This window comes from Carassius gibelio, chromosome A4 (genome assembly GCF_023724105.1).
Source record: "Carassius gibelio isolate Cgi1373 ecotype wild population from Czech Republic chromosome A4, carGib1.2-hapl.c, whole genome shotgun sequence".
In the NCBI taxonomy this organism is placed as follows: Eukaryota; Metazoa; Chordata; class Actinopteri; order Cypriniformes; family Cyprinidae; genus Carassius; species Carassius gibelio.
The window spans coordinates 28309043-28333935 of record NC_068374.1 but is presented as its reverse complement, the minus strand read 5'-3'; the positions used below and the strand labels follow the sequence as shown (position 1 = coordinate 28333935).

Here is a 24893-nt window from a genome sequence, read left to right as displayed (position 1 = left end):
AGGTACATCAGAAAGATTTAGTCTGTTGAGAATCAACCGAAATGCTCTCTCCATTACAGCTCAAATAATGCCTCTTCTGGGAATCATAATATGAGCCAAAAATATGATAGACATACTTATATGAATAATCCAAAATCAACATTTACTGTAAGCTCAATTAACAGGCATTATGTTGGTTGCCACAAAAAAATAATTTAGACTTAAAAAAAAAGCTTATGAATGATGAAAACTTTGTCTGCCAATCAGAATCCACCAGAGACTGTAATGCATTTAAAGTGGCAAATGACATCAAAAGCAGCATGTCCTTATAATAAAAAGAAAGGTATCATCGCGCTGAAAAAGTTATCGTTCTTTGTGTGAACGGGTCTTAACTATATACAGTATAAACTAATAATTAATTCTAATGAGAATATGGAATTCCATATCACTATATATACATACACGTAGATCTACATTCATCTTCTCCAGACACATCAGTGCTTCTATGTGTTGTCACTCACAGCAAAAATAAACTATGGTAAGATGGTAGTATTCACGGACCAGCTTTAATAGATCCAGTATGGGGGATGGGTCTTTGGGAATATATCTATGGTCACACACAGAAAAAAAATCCATGCGTTTCCTAAGATGCAACACCATTGCACAGCCTCTGGTTGTAAAAAACGGTGAGATTTACATACCTGAAGAAACAGACATGTGTATAACTATGCTTGCAGAAGCACAGTCAACTTGCTCTCAAGTGTTCACAGGCCGTTTCAGCAAGGCAGACGGCTTACATATAGCGGCCCATAGAAACGGCTGTTCAAATAAATATACATAATTAAAGGGATTTGAACAAACCTGAAACAAGTCCCTGGAATTTACACCACAGAGCGAAACGACAGCACATCATCTGTTATCAACGCAAGAAGGAGAGGCAGAAGTCATCAGTATGGTGGGGTAGTATGAGTGTTTGTGCCAGTCAGGAAAATTCCTCTGTGATGTGGAAGAGATAGACAGAACCAACAAAAGCAACAAGCACATCATGCCCACTGTGGCGAAAAGTTCTCGTCATTGTCCCGGCAAAAGAGAAGCAATGAAAGCAGGACATCAAAGGGTGAGCGGGAGAATGGGCTGTCTGAGCCAAGCGCTTTAGATCTGCTCTGCACCCCATCCATAATCACCCTGCCGGAAAATACAGTAGGCCAACAGGTAGCGGTCAGGAAAGTAGGAAAGTATTAAAATGCATTAACAAGCATCTTCTAGACATGTGCCATAAGGAGACTAAATAAATCACTTCACCAAGACTTTGAAAAGAGATCAAATTTACACCGCTGTGTGCTTTAAAACTCCCAGCCTATATGATTGTGTGTATTGTCTGAGCTGTAAAGTGAATCAGTGTCTCTAGAGAATATAGGATCTTCCCCTCTTGTCTAAAGACAGCCCTGTCCTGCTTCTCCAGAGACAAAAACACAGACTTCAAAGCCTCGCGGTCATCAAGAATGTCTGTGAGACCCTATACTTCAAGAAACAGCCACTCTGGAATTTTAAATGGACTTCTTTATCCCGTCTCTCCCTGGGTCTTTCCGGAACAGAACGGGTGTTGGGCATCTAGTTGTGTGGATGGCAAATCATGTGACTTCTAAAACTGAGATAAAATGGACCTCCTCTTGTGGATTTCGGTGAAAGTGAAAGTCGTGACATTTGCCAAGTATGGTTACCCATACTCAGAATTGGTGCTCTGCATTTAACCCATCCAAGTGAACACACTGTGAACACACACCCGGAGAAGTAAGCAGCAATATATCCAGCGCCCAGGGAACAACTGGGGGTTCAGTGCCTTGCTCAAGGGTAGGGGTGCTCCGATCACGATCGGCCGATCATTAATGCGCATCTCGTCAGTAAAGCCGGTTTTCTAATCAGCGGTTAATTCCATCAGGTGCGTGATTTCACATAGAGCAGCTGTTACTACACAGAGCCGTTGTTAATAGAGAAGATGCGCAAATCCACTTCATTTTCAGCGTTTTTTTGTGCATCCTCTCAGTTAACAAAGGCTCTTGTGTAGTAACAGCTGCTCTATGTGAAATCACGCACCTGATGGAATTAACGGCTGATTAGAGAACCGGATTTACTGATGAGATGCGCATTAATCGGCCGATAGTGATCGGAGCACCCCTACTCAAGGGTATTTCAGTCATGGGTATTGAGGGTGGATGAGAGCGCTGTTCATTCAATCCTCCCCACCTACGACGGTGCCAGCACTGAGACTCAAACCGGCGACCTTCAGGTAACTAGTCCAAGTCTCTAACCATCAGGCCACAGCTGCCCCCAGTCTCCAGTAACCAGTTAGACATATATATGATACAGAAATTAAATCCACTTATGTTCTGCAACAGAGGAGATTAGTATGTTTAATTGCAGGGGAAGAAGACTATTTTCAAAAATAGTGGCCTGTTCCTTAAAAATCACTTCCAGTCAGTCAGAGTGTGTGATGCTGCCACCTATCCGTGATACAGCGACACTGCATGTGTGTTTTGTCACTCCAGCGCTATGGCTGAACAGGAAGCGCCTGCACCTTTGAAGTCTCTCAACTCGTACGATCCAACGTATATCTCTTTTAATAATAAATCCAACGCGAATGCCGAAGCCTGGTGGCTAAACTTCTCGGGGCAGCCGGTGTCTTACGGCGACATACAACCGAGGAAATCGCTTCAGATGAACACTTTTCTGAGTAAGTTACCGCAGAACTAGCAAACTTAGCCCGTTTCCCTAGCCGGGATGTACTAAAGCAGTTTTTTTTTCCCCAGCTCATCCGTGGATCTTCAGAGCGTCAGACGGAGCTAAACTGCTGGCCAACCTCAAAGAAGTTTACTTTCCCACTCCAGCACAGTTTGAGGAGTACGGATGCCAACGGTACCAGCCCGTGGATATCACTGCACCAGGTGCGAGCTCATTCTTCACCCTAAGATGCTCCATATGCCTTTGATATACACAAACAATAGTTTCATTTAAAATTGATATTTATGCTTTGTTTTTGTCAGTGTACTCATTACAAGAAAACTGTACACGTTTGATCAGGAGTATGGTGAGAAAAGAAGATATCTGCAAGCTGGAAATCCCCGAGGGTTTGAGAAAGGACCTCAGCCGTGAACCCGATATACTGAGAGACATTCAGATTTTATCTGCCAAGAGATCAATAAAGGATTCAAACTGAATGAATTTCACTCATTTATGATATCATGTTCAAAGTAGGCAGAAGCTTTCACTTTGAATGTGTGAAAAAAAAAAAAAAAAGTATTACAGCACTTTGTTATCTTTCCTCGACCAATCAGATTCAAGGATAGCAACTAGCTGTTGTACATGAAAGCAACAAATATGGGTTAAAATAAGTTTATTTTTTTACACCAAAGAACTTTAAATTGACATCAGTTTTTATGTGACCATTTTGCCCTTAAAAAAAATCAATGACATTAATATATTATATTTTTGTTTTATTATGATGAATATTGCACTTTGGACACAGGCATATAGAGGTCCCTGAATATTATGTTCTGTGTTTTTTTTTTTAGTTTATTAAAATGAGCAGACTGACATATTGTAAAATATTTTGAATACTTTTGAAACCGATTGCATGCTACTTTAAACTGATGTGAATGTAATGTTGTGACATGTTAAACTGCTGCAAATAAAATGGTTTAGCCGCAATTTAAAAAATGTTTGCATTGTGGTTTTCCATATAATTCAGGCCTTTTAGTAAGATTTAAGTTAATCATAAACATCCCATAAACCCAAATTTAACTAAATGTCTCTGGCTACATGTTCAGTTTGTTCCCAAACCATAAACACTGATTCACGACAACATCTAAATAAATATGAAAAATCACCATGTATTACACACAACAGTCAGCTAAAAACAGGAATCTTAATTAGCAACACAGTAAGCAGATCAAGTTAAGTTGTACAATCATGTTTGTAACATTCACATTTAGCCTTTAAATTACAAATACTGCTTCCAAGTTGGAAGTATGCAGCTGGTTTGGAAACAAGGGAAAACTACAGTAAAATAAGAGTGTCTTGAGGAGCTTCATCTCAACTAAAGGAAGAAATTAAACAAAGGAGTTTGATGTTAATGCCCATCCAGATAGAAGAATAGCACACACACTCCATTAATTCTGAACACTGCAAATAACTGCAATGCAAAGAAATAATGTCTTCTATTCAGTGCATTTATTTTATTCAAAAAAATATTATATATTATGTGGTCCACAAAGTTTTTTTTTTGCAGGCATCTACAATGCTTCATTTGGATATTAATTAACATTTTTATTTGATTATTGTACACAGAGTCTATTAAATTAAAGAATATTACTTTCACCTCTAAAAGTGAAGAAGAGCATCACAACATTCAGTGTTTCTTCATGGAGTCGAGGATGCGCAGGATGTAGATGAACAGGTTGACTATGTCCAGGTACAGGTTGATGGATGCCAGGACGTGCTCCTCCGGTGAAAGCTTATGCATCAGCAGGTGAGTATCGAAAATAATGAACCCGCAGAACAGCAGAGCTCCAGCCCCAGCGAAGACCAACTCCATCGTGTCATTGTAGAAGAAAAGCTGAAGAACACAGAGTTGCACAGTTGATGAAATGTGGCTTGAAATCAAAACGTAACTTGACTGCATGACTCCTTAAAGAATCTTATAGGTTCAAATTAAATTCAATCAATTTGACAAATACTGAATACTATCAAATTATATATATATATATATATATATATATATATTAGGGGTGTAACGATACGCGTATTCGTATTGAACCGTTCGGTACGCGGTACGCATTATGTATACCGAACGGTTCGTTGGAGTAATTAATTATATTTGAAAAAAAAAAAAAAAAGAGAGAGATGCGTTTAACAGACTAGAAATGAGAAGATCCTCCAATAACCAACAGGTCTGGTGTTTGGGTGCACTTTGGATTCCCTTTAAGCTATAATGGTGATGGCAAGAGAGTGGTGGATAAATAAACAACGGTATGTCGCATCTGCAACATGACAGGGTACACCAGCGGGATTACAAAAAAAACGAACAAAAAAAAAACAGCGGGAATATCTGGGATATATGCGTCAGTACTATCTGGGAAAAGACGAAAAAAAGGAGAAACATGCACGCAGCAAACTATCCCTGCAGCATTTAGACACTATAGCTTACAGGGAATCCAACCCAAACACCAGATCTTATATTTCTGGTCTGTTAAATGCATTAGACATTTTGCAACGAGCCTTCAGCGCGTGCTGAGTGAGCGAGCGCCTTAGGGGCCGTTCACATATCGTGCCTAAAAACGCATGGAAAACGCTAAGCGCGTCTTTCTCCTGAGGCGTCTGTCTTTGCTAAGCAACAATGATGTGCTCTCTCCATGAGACGCGAAAATTTCAGCGAAGGATAAATGGATTTGCAGCTCTAAAAATCGCTTGCAGTAGCTCTGCTACTGAATTTATTTCAAAATTGCAATCCATATACAACTATGATCAGCTGTTCCTTCATCTTGGCTGAGCTCTCAACGTTGTTACGGGAAAGGATGAAGCTGATTGGTTGGTTCTTGTCACATGACCCGCGGTGCGCTTGCGGCATTCTGAAAAGTTGAGATGTTTTTACATTTTGCTGTATCTAAAACGTATCGAACCGAACCGAACCGAACCGTGACATCAGTGTATCGTATCGAACCGAACCGTGAATTTTGTGAACCGTTACACCCCTAATATATATATATATATATATATATATATATATATATATATATATATATATATATAGAGAGAGAGAGAGAGAGAGAGAGAGAGAGAGAGAGAGAGAGAGAGAGAGAGAGAGAGAGAGAATAAAATGTATATTTATTAAATAATATAACAAACCACATTTTATATATATGTATATATATATATATTATTCTATACATTTTTCTTTTACATTGTAACTAATAATTTAGCCTTAGACTCACCCTCATAAAGCTCGCAATGATCAAGATCCACAGGCCAGCAAACAGACTGAAGAAAAGGATAATAAATTAGGGTTTTTCTACATGCTCTACAGTCTACATATACATATAAACAAGCAAGAAATGTTGCAGCAGGTTGTCTATTAAACAGACCAATAATATGAATGGAGAAATTTTCACAAAGATATGAATTTTTCCTCCCAGTGACTTCTTATGGCGACGGAGTGGACCATGCATCACATCATATAATAGAGTTATGACTCATGGAACCCCATTATTTTTGTAACATTTCATTTTAATGACTGGAAAGAAGAATGTTTCTCCAGCGACAATTTCTGCCACGACACAAGAACATCATTCCGCACGGATTCGGGAGTAAATGGATTAAAACAATAACTCCTGTTACTGTGATGAATGTGACGGATCTGGGCCTTGAGCGGATGAGAAAGAGAATTACCTGGCTCCGAGCTTGCTGAAGTCTCTTTTAGACTGAAAAGTGTAGGCAGTGAGACCCAGGAACACGGCAGACGTGAGGACAAAGGCCTGGAGCACTATGGTGTACTCATAAAATGTCACTGAAAGCAGAAAAATATGGTATCAGATGAGCCATCAAGGATGCATCCATTAATATTATGGGGCTGGACTTCTATAAACTTACCCGCAGTGGCTACAGACAGAGACTCCAGCAAAGTCTGCACAAACATTTACAGTCATTATATCACAGTACTTAATAGTAATATTTAATAGTCTATTTAAAATAAAAAATGTTATACTCACAAACCCAAAGAGCAAATAAAGATTAATGGGGTGCTGGTGACGGTACACAGCCAAGGCAAGGAGCAGGATAAGGGACCCGATAGCACATATCAACACCAGAGAGGGACTGAAAAATTAATGCCGTGCATGACATTAATATATTAACACAGATTAAAGTGCAGTTTGTTTTCATAGAACAGCCACGACGTGTGGTAAGCCTACAGGTGAAAATGTGCTCTTACCTCTCGTGCACAAAGTTTTTAACAGGGTTACAGAGCATGAAAAGGGCAGATACAGCAGTCGTGATGATAATCTGCAATGACAGGATTGTGTAGACCTTGCGGAGGAAATCTAGAGAGAAATAAAACTTTCAGCGTCAACACTTAAATCATGCTTATACACATACAAATTATATATATATATATATATATATATATATATATATACACACACACACACACAAATATGGATAGGCCTTGTAGAAAAAAAACAATAGAGAAATAAGACTTGAGCATTTGAAAACTTTATATATAGACATATATACACGCACACACTCACATTATACATAAAACTTAGTACATTACATATAAAATACACATAGTAAATAAATAATTACATTAAAAATAATACATCATATATATATATATATATATATATATATATATATATATATATATATATATATATATATATAAATTATTTAAATATATTTCACAACTTGTCTCGTGACTTCAATGTTTATTGACGTTCGCAAATAGGATATCTACTATTCACACTAAACGTCGACAAGAAGGTTTGACAACTACATAAGAAACCTGCAGCATTTCTAAGAAAACTAATAATCTCATTTGAAGAAGAAATCATCTAACGTTATAAGCGGCCTCGTGACAGAATGCCCGAATTAACATTTGTGCCATATGTTTCCTTTACTAATGTTACCTGGACCTCACGATGAAACAATGTGAAATAAATAATTGAAATGAAGTAAGGATCCTACTCCAGCTGTTTTACATGTTACTGATTTCCAGACAATGTTATTGTACGGACTGTATTACCGATTGCGTAGACGCCAATGCCTTTTAAATACATCCAAATCGTGACTTACCCATCCGGATGTGGACGCTCGCCGTCGCCACATTCGTGCCATAATTAAAATCATCCTCGATGGATGATCGTGGATATTTCTCCTGATTCATGTTTGATCGAATAAAGCGCGTATCATTTACTTTATAAATATACAAGAGATAATACGACGCTCTCTTCCGTCTTTCTGTGGTTTGTTATTATTATCTCGTCCTTTAAAGGTGGGCTTACTGCCACCTAGCGGATCAGACCTCAAAAGTGATTGAAATCTACTATATGCTATGACTATATGCTAGTGTGCTGTTCTCATTTAATGTGTTTGTTTTTAATGCTTTCTAGTGTGGATATTCAGTCAGAGATCTTCAAACAGACTCAGCAGTTTACAGTCTTACAGTAATATTATACTTGAATTGTCACTGCATTAACGTTACATGACTGCTAAATATAAAAATATATATAAAAACAAAACTTTTGACGTATATGTCTATATATGTCTCTGTGTGTATAAGTCAAATCAAAAACCTTTAGCTGAATAGTGGATTTTTGTAATGACAGATAAATTATTATTTTATCTTCCCTGAAGTACCTACTACAATTAGTGTGCACCAGCAAGGAAGTTGGCATAATGCATCGTTTGATGCTCATTTGAGTCGGTTCTTCAAATGAATCATTAGGTGGATAGTAAAACGATTCGCGATTTAGTATGAATCTTTTAGAATAGATGGTTCATGGACGCGATTAATTACTTGAAGCGATACAACTATAACTCGATACGAAGTACAAAAAAACTAACGTTAGATAAAGTGGGAATATGTAAATATCCATTAAAAAAAGACTGTGATGGATAAGATCATGATTAAGGCAACAACTGCAGCCTGTGAACGACTCAGGTAAAGGCATTTTACAAACAACATAAGTTAATCGAACACGAAAAAGTACTTGGTACCAAAACTTACCATAATGCCATATATATGAATACAATTAGGAGTAGTAGGTCTGTATCATCGTAATGTTTTATCAGTATGGTGTTTGTTTGTTTGTTTTACATGAGCCTATTCTTTGAACCACCATATACAAAGATAAACCAATTTCCTTATTGCCAATTTTGACAACTAAATAGCTCATTCTATAACTGGGGGTACATTTCTCATCACCAAAAAGTAAAAACAATTTGCTTTCTGAATAAAATTTCTTGGTTTCAGTTTATATAATGTTTTCATTGGTGTAACATACTAGTTGCCAGGCTTAATTATTAAACACTTTTGGTATTACAAGGGAAGGGATCATTTCCTTGGAAAAATTGTAAACAATGTTACAGACTTTTATTGTTTAAAAATAATTTAAAGACACATACAATAAGTTCAGAATGTACACAACAAGGAAATAACATCAAACTGAAACAATTTTTTTGTTTATTTATCTAAACTGTAGATTTTAGAAATCTATTTAATATAGATATTATTTACTGTATCATTCTTTGAACTCAAGATCCTCTCAAGTCAAAAACGGACAAAAAAAACAGATTAAAAAACGACAATATTTTTGAAAACAACATTTTGAACACTAGGTTTGCATCAAATGCATTTTCTAAATATTGACCAGAATTGCACCCCTAAGTAGTGCACAGGCCATTCGAGAGAATAAGATTAGCATACAGCCAAATACAAGCGCAGTTCTTCTTTACAGAATTAATTCCAAACGCCTTACTTTAAATTTCCCAACAGGTACGTTGAAGAATCCACACAGTCGTCTGTCATCTCTCTTCCATTCTCAGAGGGGTTTCCTGCACCTGCTTTCTTCCTTTGTGGTGCTAATCAGCTAACCCAAGTAAGTAAAAGACCCCGTGGAGAGCTCCACCTCATATTTAAATAACACTGTTTTTAATACTCCACTTATTTTATAACCCCAGCAGTGGTCGCAAAGTAATTTCCTTCAGATTTAATTACAACCTCATCTCCAAAGAGAATACAGTTTTTTTATTTTTTATTTTTTTACTGTGGGCTGGTTATACCTATCGGTTCAGCCATGTAATGACATACCTGTGGGATTCAGAGTTGCTGTATGAGTTGCTCATAGTCTCTCCTGGGCATGCTTAACAAAATGCACCACTGCCCGTTGCTTTCCCTCAGGAGCCTAATGTGGAAGCACAGCATTTTATTAAAGCCTATGTGGAGCCAGCCTCAGGGACATGGCTACATAATTCATTTGGAAGTACGCTGTCTCCTGCATCCCTTGTATCCATTCCCAGGAGTTTCTGAGTAACCTTATGGCTTCTCGCATTCAGGGGATTTCTTTCATGAGGCACATAGTGGTGCCTCATTTTCTATTTCCAATCCTTGTGTTTCCTTTTACGCCGTATCAGCTATTACAGGCTAACGGAAAAATGTTACATGAAAAATTAAAATGTAAAATACAATTTTTCTGAAATTGTATTCCCCTCAGGCCATCCAAGATGTAGTTGAGTTTGTTTCTTTATCAAAACAGATTTGAAGAAATGTAACGTTACATTATATGTTTACCAGTGGATCCTGTGTAGATAATGGGTGCCGTCAGAATGAGAGTCCACATAGGATTCCACACGACTCTGGTCAATCGATTAACAAACTGTGAATTGAAAAGCTGCATGTTTGTGAGAAATCTACTGTAGAATACAGATATTTTCACTTTAAATCTTTACTTCTGGCCAAAATATAACCTCGCAATCCTTAATAATGTTTCCTGTAGTGAAAAAAAAAATCCATCCCCTATTGTCCTTTCACATCAAAATCCACTGTCATGTTTGTTTCAAACTGTTTTTTTGTTTGTAAATGGTGCTTGATTTGTGCATATTTCTCTCCTGATTCAGACAAGACAATTGTTTCACTTCGGAAAGCAATATTATGAATAAATGACTCATACTTGAAGCTACGGTTTTAATTAAAAGCATCTTGATGGATTTTGTTATGACAAACATGCAGCTTTTTGCTTTACAAGACACTAATTGGCGAATTGGAGTCGTGTCGATTACTTGTGAATGATGATTGATTTATTTCATTTTATTTTGTTTTATTAAGTTGGTGGCACCCATTCACTGCAGAAGGTCCATTGGTGAGCAAGTGATGTAATGCTTCTATAAAATATGCAGGTCATATCTAATGATCTCCAAATCTCTTCCAATGCAGAAACAAACTCTACATCTTGGATGGCCTAAGGTAGAGCACATTTTCAGGTTAACTATTCCTGTAAGGCCAAGAAAGTCTTAAAAATCATCATGTAGGCAGAAGAATACAGCTTATTTTTAAGTTTTTTTTTTGTTACAGCTGGCGTGATTTAATTTCCAACATGCACCATTCATCTTCATTATAAAGATTAATTCTTGTTACACAAAAACAGCCTCTCAGTAGATTTAAATTCCTAAACCACGAAAAGCTTTAGAAAAATAAACAACCTTGGTAATCATAATTGCCTGCGAGTCTGCATCCTGAGTGACCAGCAGATGGAGCTCTCCCTATTAACAGCAAACGTGAAACAATAGTTTGAGGAAAGCTACTTTGAACTTGTGCTTGTTAAGCTGCTTATAATTTAAAGTGGTAGAAAAGGTTCAAACAAGTGAAAGCTTAATGGTCATGTATCTGAGCTTCTAAGAGAAGAGATACTGCGATCAATATTCCACTCCATCAGCACTGCTCCTTGAGCATGACTCTTACCACTTGCTTACCTATTGAGGGAGATAAGAGCTGGAGATGCTCTTCTGAGCAGAAAGCATCTGGTAGTGAAATGGCAGTCAAGTAGCAAGTCTGAAGATTCTAAAACAGACATTAATAGTCATTGTAACGTAGTTCAAATTACATACTGTGATTTTGACATCATAATGTAATCAGGTTCTTTGAGCCAGTGGGTTCATTTGGGGTCCTATGGAAGATGATTTCTGATGCTGCTTAAATAATATATTCAGCTTAAAACCCCCTCCTTTCTCACACTTTACTGCATGTTTGCATTCAGCTCTATCTCCATCCATTCAACGACTGATATGAACAAAATCACCGTTCTTCATGTTTTTTTTTTTATTTTCTTTGTAGATAATCTGCTTCATTTGGTCACAGTGTGGGAGAAAATATCTGTTGCTAGTTCTTTTACATCACAAATTTAACATAAGAGAGCACACGGCTTCCAGCAGGAGCTTGCTAGACCCTTTTCATTGGGCCCCAGTGAAATACAGATGTGATTCAGTAAAATATTACTGACAGTGATTATTATATATTGACATGATGATAATTTCCCTGATAAGCTCAGCAATAATGTCATTTTTGTTTCTATCAGTCAGATTCATGAATCACTATTGTTTCAATGAATCTAATCAGTTAAACTGGTTTGCCTAAAGGTCTGAAAGTTCAGTTTAATTCATTCAGACAGTTCACTCATGCACTGAATCGTTTGCGTTTCTCACATAACATAATAGTAATAGTTAAATAGTAATAGTTCAAGTTTAAGGAGGCAATTCAAACTGATTCACATCAATAGTAGGCCTATACAGGCAAAAATTCACTTCGAAAATGAAATAAGTGGAGTTTAAATTTAGATTTAGTTAGAACTAAAACTGTGCAAATGGAAAAATGGCAATAAATATTTCTATATTCCATCTGAAGCACAGACATTGTTCAAGCCAAAAAAAAAACAGACAAACTTATTACTGAAAAAAAAAATGCAATCTTGCAGAGAAGAGTGAAATCGGTATGTTCAAATATTTATCCAAAATAATTGTAAATGCAATTAAATGGAAAATGGTATGAGTGGTTTGGCAAAAATTGACACTGAAGACAAATTTTCAAGTTGTGGTGCGTCTCGTCCAGTGTGTGAACTTTATGCTTTGTTTTGCTTATACTGTAACTGTATGCTCTTGTTTGAAGGATGTATTTAATGAATCATTACCAGCCAAATTAGCTTGAGTGATAGAAATGAATATCATTCAGTATTTCATATTCAGTTATTTCAGTTTATTTATTTTTTAGGCTACTTCATGTTTCTAACCTGAATGCATGACTTGCCATAATAACAAATACCCAAATTAGAAATAGGAGGTATCCTATGTGCACTTAAATTCAGCATTGGTCATTTACTATCTGCTCGTGTCCTAAAGCTGAATTTTTTCATTGTTGTCAATGCGAGTGGCAGAGCAGATCAGTTTGTACAACATACCTCTGTCATAAGACGTCACATTAGATCAACAGAGCATTTCGGTGTCATCTCTTCACTCAGCATGTTGTTTTATTGTTTCTCTGTTCGTCGGCCATACAAAGGATTACAGCTGTAGGAATCCCCAAATTTATACATAGACGATAAACATCATGCTAACAAAGTATTAAATTTGTACAAAAATACTTTACAGCTCATAATACCGGTCCATTAGAAATAAAAATACAATATTTCAGGGATATAACTGCGACAGTGATTCATAAATTCAATCGTTTACTGAAAATGGACACCCAATATTTTAACTGGCAGTGCTTGACTTCACTAAACGTTTCCACAAATGGAACATAAAAATGACTCGTTTCACTTGACCGGAGTGTATTCGCAGTAACACAGTGAAATGTTGTAACAAACATAGACTGAGGTCAAGCCGAACGTAATGAAAGTGACGACTAACTTGAATCAGGGCTTGAAAACCTTAATTCAACATCTAGTGAATTGCGAAACATATCAAATGCATGAGTTTAGGGAATGAACCCGTACGTGAAAGTTTATCTGAAACAAAACAACAACAAAAGACACCTTTTCGTCATCGTCAAACGTTCTCCATCAAGTGGGCTTGATGAGGTTTTTGTTCAGTAATTGGACCACAATGTGCCATTTGAATACAGTGAGTAAACAGGATCTTTGAGCACTGACAATGAGGGGGACACACTTCAATCAAAAACACAGTTTCACACAGGTGGGTGAGGGTCTTCATTGCCATTAGCAGCTTACCTATGGCTTTTTTTTTTCTTACTAACATATTTTTTTCTCAAGCAGAGTTAGAAATGTGATGGTTAGTGGTCTCGTGATTTGACACTTGTTTTTTTTCCCCTCTTTACAAACCGATTTTGTACTGGGAAAAGATATATAAAACCATAACAGTACCATATACAAATTACCATAATGATTTAAACCATTTAAACAATGTGGGGAGGAATACAAAAGTCTTTTCTCATGGACATCAACCCCATGCTTGCATTTTTGTCATAAGTTGATTTAAGCAAATGAGATGAATTTGTTGGTCGTAATATCCTCATTTATCACACCCGGCGGAGTAAACAATATGCGAGTACCTACTTGAACGCCTGTCGTTTTCATTTAGGAGATTGATGTTGGAATAAATAAGCTGTTCTATCCTTTGGGCCAATGATGGATTTCCTCAAAATGTGGGGCGGGAGTCTGGAGACCGCAGACCTACGGCGGTTACCTAACAAAGTACAGAGTTTGCGAACCGAATGACCTTCTCCGTGCCATCAATCTGCTCCGCTACACGGTCGATAGTGCCCTCATGCTAACCAGCCATCGCTCAAAACCACACACATCCCTTATAAATCATCCGCCTCTATTCATAAAAATAGACAATCTGTCCAGTTTCAAGATAAGGTGCCTTTGTGCCACCCTCTCCTTTTGAGCGACATTGAATTTTATATTTACGGTGATAAAGGTGTTTTTCGTGTAGCCAAGCTCTTGTATTTTTTTGGACAGATGTACTACAAAATAGTTAATTGTAAGGTCTCATGCATTAGGTTATAACCCACATTCAGCCACAATTGAAAAATTACCGAATTCATTGTGCTGATTATTATTTTTTGTATCCTCTCTCTCATCGAGCATGATCAACTCTGACCTTGGCATCAGATAGAAGGAAATACACAAACAAACACTATACACACACTTGTGTTTCAGTATCACAAAATAGGAGGATCGACAATTGCGTTCCAAACGTGGAGCTTTGACAGACTTCGTGGAGGCTTGCGAAATAAAGTCGGGACACGCGCACACTCATTCAGACTCACACAAACACAGACGATCACAGAGTGGCCAGTCCGATATCATTAGCACAAGTCTTAGTGTTGCTTTTATGCATCTTTTGCTGCTTTTTTTGAGTCCTCCTCGAAACTATTCTTGTTTATTGGCAATAAAAATTAGGGATGGCACTCTTTCAGGTTTTTTTTTTTTTCTCTCACAATTTGGTTTTCCAAGAGGTCAGTGTGGTCTTCGTTGCCTTTTTCACAAGGTAAAAACACACCCAGCTTGTCACCTCTTGGTCATGGTGGTTCATGCTCTGACTTGGGATAGGGACTGGGTCTGTGCTACAGGACAACAAACCCCTCTTGTTTTCCTCTACTAGAGGGAGCCGTTTATGGAGGGGAGGGTTCGCTTTAGCACCATGATGAGGAGAGCTCCACTGCAGGCACCTGGAAGGAGTTCTGCTATAAAGTCTTGTTAGGGTCTCTGTCCTCTAGTCCTGCTAACGTGGAGTTGTGCTGGCCCTGCTCCAGCCCTGCTGTGGGCTGTTCGAGAGGGTCCGCGGGGTCAGTCCAGTTTGCTGCCTCATCATTGGACAATTGGTTCAGTTCTGAAGGCTGCGAGGAAACCGGGTTTCGACTGATGACTAGATCCAGTTTGTTCCCAGACTCGGCTATAAGAGGAACCACTAAACAGCAGTCAAAGTCTCTAGTCCGAACGTGGTTTATCTGTGGCACAAAGCAAGGGAAAATTCATATCATTTACACATACACCTTTTTTGAAATATCAAAATGGAAGAACAGAATTTATGGGATTTATTTATTTTTAATAGCATTTCATAGGGAACTAGTATTGTTAAAAAAATTTTTTTTTTACATTTTACAAAAATTTACATTTAATAAAACCACCTGTAGAAGTCTGTCGTATGGCTTCAGGCCTCCGATTTCTGCAGGGCCGCCTGGACGGATGTTGTTTACATAAACCCCCTTCTCCAAGACCCCATCAGACACGCTAAACCCGAAGTCCTCAAGGTCTGAGTCCTTCACGAGACTCGCCTATGAATGTGGGAATAGTTACACTCATTAAACCTGCTGTATAACCACTCCACTGATCTAGAAATGACCAAAAAAGAACCCACCTTATGAAGCTCAACTGGGGTGGGTGACATGATGTCTTTGATCTCCTGCTTCACTCTCCTCACAGAAAAAGCTTTTCTGCCAACGTCAGTGGGCAGCGTGTTGCTGCGGTTGGCCTGTGAGTATTGTGGTTTGTTGCTGCTACGTTCCTGAAAGCTGGCCTGACGGCCCAGATGGCTTCGGGTGGGTGCTGGATCATGGTTTAGACTCAAAGAGCTGCCCGACATAATGGTGGCCTACAAGGAAAACCATAAGTAACGGAGCTGAGTACCAATAAATATAAGTGCTGTAAGGGTTATACAGAACAAAATGCAATGAAAACACACTTTATTAGTACATTTTAGTTTTCAAAACTACTGTTCAAAAGTTTAGGTTTTGATTTAGAAATTACTACTTTTATTTAGCAAGGACGCATTAAATTGATCAAAAGATTTCTACATCAAATAAAGGCTGCTCTTTTGAACTTTCATCAAAGAATCCTGAAAACAAATATTAACATATATAAAAAAAGAAAAAAAGTTTCGCAATTCCCCAATATTACTGTTTTTATTGTATTTTTGATCAATTAAAAAACATCTAAAACAATCTTACCGATCCAAACTTTTGAACAATAGTGTATGGAAGTTACATAGACACCATAAACGCTCATTATGTCAATTCTAGTACAGATGATGACAAAGCATTTTGTTAACAGTTTGTGTTACACTTTTTTTGTTCAGTATGTTACAAGAAGCAAAATGCTGATGGACAACGATACACAAACTTTTACTAACATGCATTTTTATACACTAATGGGTGGTTTGAACCGCTCCGACTTCCACCATGGCAAGCCATGGCAATGATTAAACAAACATTATGAACGGTGGGTGTTTTTTAGATGTTTCTTGAAGTCGTTTGAAGATGATCTTCAAAAAGAACCTGGTTCTGGTTAGGCGTTTGCTGAGGACACTACTGCACAAAACTGAAATATTTCCACAACAAAAAGCCTTGCTGCAGCTGTTCCATCATGCTTAGCATGAGCCCACATGCCTTCGTTCTCTTCAATCCACCGTCATTTGCTAGTTTGTGTGAATCTCACTCAAACTGCACGGAATGGGGATTCCAGGTTAATGACAGGTGACCACACAAAAGAGGAAACTCTTCTAAGCCGATGCATTTGTGGTAAGCAGTGTAAAAAAAATCATTAAACTGGTGACCAGACATGTAAATCATGCACCTTGACACCACATTCAATCAGTTCAGCATGTAAAAAATGAAAACGTGTGATTTCGTTCAATGTTTTTCAGTTCGTTTTGAGCTCAATAGTACATTCTACTGACACAAACCAGAGGCAAACACTTTCATCGAATCCAATTAGGGCCAAAGGGTACATTCAGTGTAAAAAGCTTTTGATTCTATCGTGTTTCCACAGACAAGTGGGATGGAAAGTGAAGAGCTTTCAAAGCGATCCCTAACGTTAAGTACTAAAAGCTTCTCTGCACCGTCGGCTACTCGTGGTCTGCGTTTAACTCAAGGTACCTGACAAAGCGAAGGCAAGAAAATCAATCTGCTTTCATGAAACGTTTCAAGGCTGGCCACAAAGCATGGCAGATATAACAATGTGCGACATGACAGCAGATATAATCGACTGTACAACACTGACAAAAATAAAATAAAAATGTAATTAACAGCAGGCTAAAGCCATTTTTCTAGAAATTCTTGCTGTTATTTGAATCATTAGTCAGTTCTATCCACGTTTTTGGTCAAATTCTGTCATTATTTAGAGACTCTCATGTTGTTCCAAACCCATAGTTCTTCTACATAAAAAGGCATTTTAGGCAAGAGCAGAGTCAAGCTCAACAAAATCATAATAAAAGCAGTCCCAATTACTTTAAAGTCATCGGAAGCCATTGTTTTGAATGAGGAAACGGTCTCGTCCTTCACAGCTCTCAAATCTAATCTCATTTGCTCCAAGCTGACCTGTAGAAACACTATTCGAACTTTGCACCTATGAAATGTATTGAATCCGTCACCTGAATTTCACCTTTATAGCTAAACACATTGTGTGCAAATACATGATGTAGAGGCTGATGAGAGATGCTGCCGTGTACTTTGAGGCAGAGCCAAATGTGGCATTATGTCGATTCTTATTGGCATATTAATTTCTTGTCAGAATCAAGCATCCCACTAGATGAGGATCTGCTTTATAGTAGGAAGAAAACTGCAATGTCAGACCGATATCAGTGTGTCCCAGTGTGATATCAGTGTGTTTTTTTTTTTTTTTTATAACAACATGTGGAATGATAACAATGTGATTTAAAATAGTTTGTTCATTAGTCTAGTGACAACAGCCCAAAAAACAGCCTGTTTTTTGGGCGACATCTGAATGAGCGCAGATGTTTAATTTGTTTTAATTTGTGTTATACAAAAATGTGTGCGTATTAATGCATTTCATTTTATTTTATTTCTAAAGAAAAACATAGGTTGTTGAAGTTAGCTTTTGAATATATTACTGGTAATATTTACTGGTTACTTTGATTTTAATTGTGTGTGTGTGTGTGTGTGTGTGTGTGTGTGTGTGTGTATATATATATATATATATATATATATATATATATATATATATATGAATTAATTTTCCAGCAGAGTTGATATTGTTAATTTAAATTTTGTTTATGGAAATTATATATATAAATACACACACATACACTTACACTCACTGGCCACTTTATTAGGTACACCTTGCTAGCACCTTGATAGTGGCATTTAAAGAATGCTCAATTGGTATTAAGGGGCCCAAAGTGTGCCAAGAAAATATCCCCCAAATCATTACACCACCACCAGCCTGAACCACTGAAACAAGACCGGATGGATCCATGCTTTCATGTTATTTATGCCAAATTCTGACACTACCATCTGAATTTCGCTGTAGAAATCCTCAGTTTCCTGTTCTTAGCTGACAGGAGTGGCACCCGGTGTGGTCTTCTGCTGCTGTAGCCCATCTGCTTCAGGGTTCGACGTGTTGTGCGTTCAGAGATGGTATTCTGCATACCTTGGTTGTAACGAGTGGTTATTTTAATTACTGTTGCCTTTCTACCATTTCTCTTCAGTCTGCCCATTCTCCTCTGACCTTTGACATCAACAAGGAATTTTCGTCCACAGAACTGTCGCTCACTGTATATTTTCTCTTTTTCGGACCATTCTCTGTAAACCCTAGAGATGGTTGTGCGTGAAAATCCCATTAGATCAGCAATTTTTAAATACTCAGACCAGCCAGTCTGGCACCAACAACTGTTCCACTTTCAAAGTCACTGAAATCCCCATTCTGATGTTGGTTTGAACTTGAGCAAGTCATCTTTACATCTAGATTCCTTAAAGCATTGAGTTGCTGCCATGTGAGCGATTGTCACCAAGCAATTGAATAGGTGTACCTTATAAAGTGGAAAGTGAGTCTAAATAAACTTAATGTCGAATTAAAACTAAATATTAAACAAAACGACCAAAGCACACTAAATTACAATTTTTTTTAATGAAAACCAAAATATAAATAAAAGCAACAAAAATAAATAAATAAATAAAAATACTATAATAGTACATAAATAAATACTAAAATAACCCTAGTTTGCAGTGATTAAAATTATTTTCTATATATTTTTACTCAAGGGAGCAATTTCTATCCAAAGAGGATAAATAAAAAGTTATATTAACTAATATATATTTTTTCTTTTTTATTTTCTTTTAATAATTCATTTTAATATTTTTTTATTTATTCCCTAAAAGCTTCCAGATTTTTATTTTTGAGTAAACCTTATTTAAATATCTTTTTTTATATTTAGATTTTTTTCTTATCTTTTTTAAATATCTGAGTACATGACTACAAAATTACTCAAAATACCTATCTTTAACGTGAAGGCATATATGATTTACAAGTTTGGAACAACACAGTAGTGAATAAATTAAGACAGAATCTTGGTGAACTAGACCTTACACGTGTCATAATTAGTTTTGAATGCACCCGTAGGATCTGAAGTGGATGCCAGTAGTGGTTGTCTGTGAGCCCCATCCCCCTTTCAAGCAGCCCCCCAGCAAGAGACACTGAGCTATTAGCATGAGGAGAGCACTTGGGTGCCAGCGCTAAAAGCAAAGAGAAAGCCCAAAGAAAGGAAAGGGGTACCAAGATGGCCAGGTTTCTCTTATTCAGAAGCCTGTCTGCCTTGTCCTGGAAAAAGAAGGAGCTGTTACACAAAACCAGGGTTGGCACAGCACGCTACTAAAAAAAGATTGTGTTGGGGGGATGATGAATGCAAAGAGCTAGAGGATGAACGTGGGGAGAGGGGAATGAACACAAACAAACGCCATTTTTCTTCCCGCGCTACCTCAAGTTCTCGCAGGATCCCGGATTGGCCACACGTCTCCAGGTCTTCGAGCGCTTGGGACCAGAAGTTCTCTTCCTGGTCCGGCTCAGTCCCGTCATGTCCCACAGTGAACCTGTTTGAAACACAAAAGGGTCATATTAACCACCTGGTATGTCACAACAGCTGCAGCCAATGAGCAGGCAGGTGTCACTGTGATGAACGCAAGGGACGACCAATGATCCGTGCAGGCTATGGTGGGGCTCTTGAAAGACACATACACACACACCCGGTGCGGTCGGACACACTGTGATGGGCGGTGATGCCCTGGTGGATCGTGGGGCTTTGGGTTATGAAGTGAAAGGGCCGGATTGGTTCGGGGAAGCAGTGCAGGTTAAACAGGCACAGCACTGAACCTCACCTGCTGTCTGAGATTAAACCGGTGGGCAGCGTGGATGCCCTGTAATGGGAGATCAGCTTCAATCAATAACACAAACGTCAAACCAGTTCACTCAGTCTGACACAGCAGTGATTTAGACTTCAAATCTTGTATATAACACATCTTGAGGACAGTTCATTTGAAAAGCATTGTAATACAACTCTCAAATGCTAAAGGAATTTGTGTTGGAGAAGACTGGGGAAGTTTTGCATTATGCAGTTTTTCTTATTTAAATACAGACTGCAGAATGCTGACAATATTTGAAAAGACTGAATGCATTAAAGTTGCAGTAGTTTCTTCTCCGTAGAACAAGCTCTTATTCTGCTATTTTATTCTGATGTTTTCCAGATGATTTTTTTTTTTGTAGTTAAATTTGTAGTGCTTTAAAGTCAACATGAAATGGTTTGGAATCCATTTTACCTCAATATTGCAGTGGAAAAAAAATAGGGTAGGGTGGGTTTTTATAGAGGCATTGCATCTACTAAAAAAGTAGAATAAATTAAAACATAATAAATTACTATTCTTAATTATTATCTCCCAAAATATTTGACAATAATCACCAGATTTAAATATTGTTATGTGTAAAACTTCGATCAGTGATTTAACGTTAAATAAAACTATTAAAATTGTTTTTGGTAATAAAAATTAAGCTGAAATAAAATAGAAATATAAAAAATTAGAAATGTTGTCTTAAAATAAAGCTTTAAGTTTAAGTACTAAATTTAATCAAAAAATAAATTAAAGGCAAATATAAAATAAATACATTTAAATAAAGTTTTAAGTTGAAGCACTAGGAAAATTAAAGCTGAATAGAAACATGAAAAAAATTAAACTAATAAAAAAGGAATAAACCTTGAACTTAAGTTAAAATGAAAACATTATAATAATAATAATAATAACAAAAAGTAATAATAAATACCATGACAGCATATAAATAATATTAGGATATCGGTGTCAACCTTAATACTACAACAATTCCTTTAACAACTTGGTTGTATCCATAATTAATTAAATAAATGCTCAACTGATAAGTGGTTATCATAATGTGGTTAGTATCCACTCATCTGCTTTTCAGCCAATCAGCTACAACTACTGGATGAAAGCTCCGCCAGCTAACTAATATTTATGAGCCAGGCTGATTTGTGTATCCACTTTATCAGCTCATTCCTACAGCCCTGCTTTTATTCATCAGGTTTAAACTGGATTGTGAAATATTGGCACAATATGCACAGATGAACTGTGCACAGTAAGATCAGGTATGTGCATGAAGATTGTAAGTAAATGGGGTCAGCTTTGATTTCATGTTGACTTTAAGGCAGCTCACAGTCACAATTAAATGGGAACTGTACAATCCTGTGAAGAAATCTCAAAGGGTGATCATAACTCTACTGTCAGCTAAATACTTTAAAAAGGCCTTTTTCCTTCCTAAGAGCTGCTGGCTTCATTACTGCGCATAGGGGCCTGTTATGCCTTTGATCTACAGCACAATGAATCTGCATTACAAATATCCAACAGTATGAGAATAACAAAGAATAAAGTGAAATCAACCCAGAAACGATCGCTCAAAGCTCCAGTAACGGCGCGTTTGACAATACAGTGTGCTGCAGATGTACCGTGCAGATCAGTTATAATGACTGAGAGTTAAAACAAAGAATTGTTGCTGAAGACCCACTTAATGTGAATTTTAAAGTCAGTTCACTTAGAAATTGTTTTGATGGTCTCGTCTAAGATTGTCTTTTGTATTTGAGGAGTCAACGAAACATTTTTTAGACTTGGTTAAGCAGCATTGACTTCACACGATGCCTTTCTGTAGAGTCTGGCACTAAACTAGTCCATGTCTCAATGGATATCGATACTTCAGACCTTAATTTTTAGGGAAATAAAGCAGTAATAACTTGTATGGAATTAGGTAACACTTTAGAATAAGGTTCCATTAGTTAATGTATTAATTAACATGAACAAACAATGAATAATACATTTATTACTGTATTTATTCATCTTCGTTAATGTTAGTTAATGAAAATACAGTTATTCATTGTTAGTTCATGGTAATTCACAGTGCATTAACTAATGTTAACAAGCACAACTTTTGATTTAAATAATGCATTAGTAAATGTTGAAATTAACATGAACTAAATGCTGTAGAAGGATTGTTCTTGCTTAGTTCATGTTAACGAAAGTAGTTAACTAACATTAACTAATGGAACCTTATTCTAAAGTGTTACCTGGAATTATAATGTCTGCAATGGCAACAAAGTTCATTGCTTCAATCTGTTTGTGTACTCTTATAAAATCCTTTCAGTGAATTAAAGTCATTACATTAACCATAAAATAATGTATTCTTAATATCTCATCCCAAATTGAAAGCTCTCTCAATATTTACCCATTACTTGTCATCATTTTCAAGTTGTTCCAAACCTGTATTTTTTTTTTTCTTAACTAAAGAAGAATTTTTGTAGAACTCAATGATAACAACTGTCTAACACAACTGTCAAGGTCCGTAAATGTTTCATGAATAAAAACAGCAGCATACGGGTTTGGAACGACATGACAAGTGAACTATTCCTATATAAAAAAAAATAACAAAATGAAGATTAGTTGTATATGCTGGAATGTGTATTTCAGCTATTTAATATAATTTACTAGTAGTATGTTGAAGTACCCGCTAGCATTTGGCCTGTCCCATTCATCCACACCGAGTCCAAAGTCCGGCAGGATGTTGTTCCTCTGCCGGCTGCTGTTCCCCGGGGAGAGGCTGTCCCGGCTGGGCTTGGCATTCCTCCACTCATGACTGTGGAAACTGTAGCCCGATGCCTGGAAACCTGTGGGAGCTGAAACAAACAAGCAGAGTCCAAAATTAATGTTTTGCTACTTCTACTTAATAAAATGTATAAGCCATAATAATAATATAAAAGTGGTCTGTTTTACCAAAATAGCTAAATTCAAATAATAATAAGGCAAAATTAAATTCAGATAAAATAACTAAATTATTAAATTGAAACAAAACTAATATGTAAAATTAATAGTAATAATAATAATAACTTTCATAACAGCTAAATTCAACTGAAATTAAATTGCTAAATTTGATTCCACTGAAATAATACTAATATAAGGCTAAATTTAAAATAGCTGCATGTTTCATTGAAACAAAACTAATAACTACAATAAATAAATATTATTGATGATAATATTAACAATAAAACTGATGGGTAGAAAACCAACAATTCAATTTAGAAAAAATTGCTAAATGTTTCAGTTGAAACAAAACGAATAAATTATTATTATTACTATTATTATTAATGAGATATTTTAGCTAAATTCAGATGAACTAAAATATAATTATTATTATAAATAAGTTAACAAAATGCATTGCTGTTGCTTATGCTGACATTACCAGCCAACTGTCAAGGTCACAGTGTTACTTGTATTTGGCACTTGGCAAGTACTTTTGTACCCTGCACACAACATTAGCCTGCTGATATAGGGAAAAAATCCAAAAATCAATATAAGCCTGAATGAGACGGACAGAAAAAAAGAAATCTATGCAAAAAGCTGTTCCCAAAAGAGAGAATGCAGGTATGCATTATGCTGCACTCTCACACAACACTGCCACAGGAGCTTCTGGATGCACAGGTTCCCATCATTAATCTGGCTCAAGACTGCTGAAGACTATAGGGAGAGCAGAGGACAACATGCTGCCGTTGTTCACACACTCATCTCCTGCAGGAGCCACAGCATTGTATTTCATATGCTTTGCTCTGATTCTCCCTCGGTGACCACCGCCTAGCACTGCATGGCCTCAGGGTTTTAAGATTCACCAGTTATTCAATAAGGATTAACTGCTTGTGATTTGCTCACCCCTCAGGGCTTGAGAAGGTGGAGGAATCCTCAATTAGACTCTCTCGATAGCTATTTTACTGTTATGTCCCCTTTTCAAGGAAAGAAGTACATTCAGACATTAACATCCCTTTAAACTGTGCATGTGCAGCTGTATGCTACTGATGTTGCTCCTACGCAGAGAGCAGTATGCAGGAGCCAGACACAAAAAAGGCAAACAAAACCAGCAACATCTCGAATCGGAGTTAAAACGTCTAGCTGCATGTCCACTAGGGCTGCACGATGTGCCGTTTAAACATCGATATCGCGATGTACGAATCCACGATAGTCACATCGCGGGATGTGTGATGTATGTTGTCGTAGTTGATCCGTTATCCATTAACCG

At 37.1% G+C, this 24893-nt stretch overlaps 3 protein-coding genes and 1 long non-coding RNA gene across 14 annotated transcripts in view; 2 read left to right on the top strand and 2 right to left on the bottom strand.

The window, feature by feature from the left end:
- The first annotated feature begins 2114 nt into the window (after positions 1-2114).
- Positions 2115-3194, top strand: vhll (von Hippel-Lindau tumor suppressor like). The gene is made up of 4 exons (XM_052579998.1): positions 2115-2266; positions 2526-2710; positions 2787-2921; positions 3021-3194. Exons 1-4 carry the CDS (start codon positions 2193-2195, stop codon positions 3191-3193), a joined length of 567 nt encoding a protein of 188 aa, XP_052435958.1. The 5' UTR covers positions 2115-2192; the 3' UTR covers position 3194.
- A 161-nt stretch (positions 3195-3355) lies between these two features.
- Positions 3356-8017, bottom strand: LOC127975934 (protein lifeguard 4-like). Of its 2 annotated transcripts, XM_052579988.1 has the most exons (8): positions 7825-8017; positions 6962-7070; positions 6741-6846; positions 6622-6655; positions 6421-6538; positions 5967-6012; positions 4355-4591; positions 3356-4072 (listed from the first exon to the last, which is right to left on the bottom strand). In XM_052579988.1, exons 1-7 carry the CDS (start codon positions 7913-7915, stop codon positions 4385-4387), a joined length of 711 nt encoding a protein of 236 aa, XP_052435948.1. In that variant the 5' UTR covers positions 7916-8017; the 3' UTR covers positions 3356-4072; positions 4355-4384. The 2 variants fall into 2 exon arrangements, with proteins under 2 accessions (XP_052435948.1, XP_052435947.1); XM_052579987.1 differs by having other exon boundaries at positions 3356-4591.
- A 510-nt stretch (positions 8018-8527) lies between these two features.
- Positions 8528-24893, top strand: part of LOC127975931 (uncharacterized) — a 28826-nt gene continuing 12460 nt past the window's right edge. Inside the window, exons 1-2 of the long non-coding RNA XR_008157663.1 lie at positions 8528-8692; positions 9527-9629. This is a non-coding gene — a long non-coding RNA (uncharacterized LOC127975931). The remainder of the gene's footprint in view (positions 8693-9526; positions 9630-24893) is intronic.
- LOC127975881 (glutamate receptor-interacting protein 1-like) overlaps positions 13025-24893 on the bottom strand; it is a 224930-nt gene continuing 213061 nt past the window's right edge. For 4 of the 10 annotated variants that reach the window (XM_052579950.1, XM_052579912.1, XM_052579943.1 and 1 more), the window contains exons 20-26: positions 23334-23502; positions 20654-20692; positions 20257-20368; positions 20055-20099; positions 15904-16137; positions 15674-15820; positions 13025-15493 (exon numbers count right to left, since the gene is read on the bottom strand). In XM_052579950.1, the coding sequence (XP_052435910.1) occupies positions 15230-15493; positions 15674-15820; positions 15904-16137; positions 20055-20099; positions 20257-20368; positions 20654-20692; positions 23334-23502 (1010 nt within the window). In that variant the 3' untranslated portion in view covers positions 13025-15229. The remainder of the gene's footprint in view (positions 15494-15673; positions 15821-15903; positions 16138-20054; positions 20100-20256; positions 20369-20653; positions 20693-23333; positions 23503-24893) is intronic. The other 6 variants (XM_052579923.1, XM_052579981.1, XM_052579966.1 and 3 more) reach the window with 4 other exon arrangements.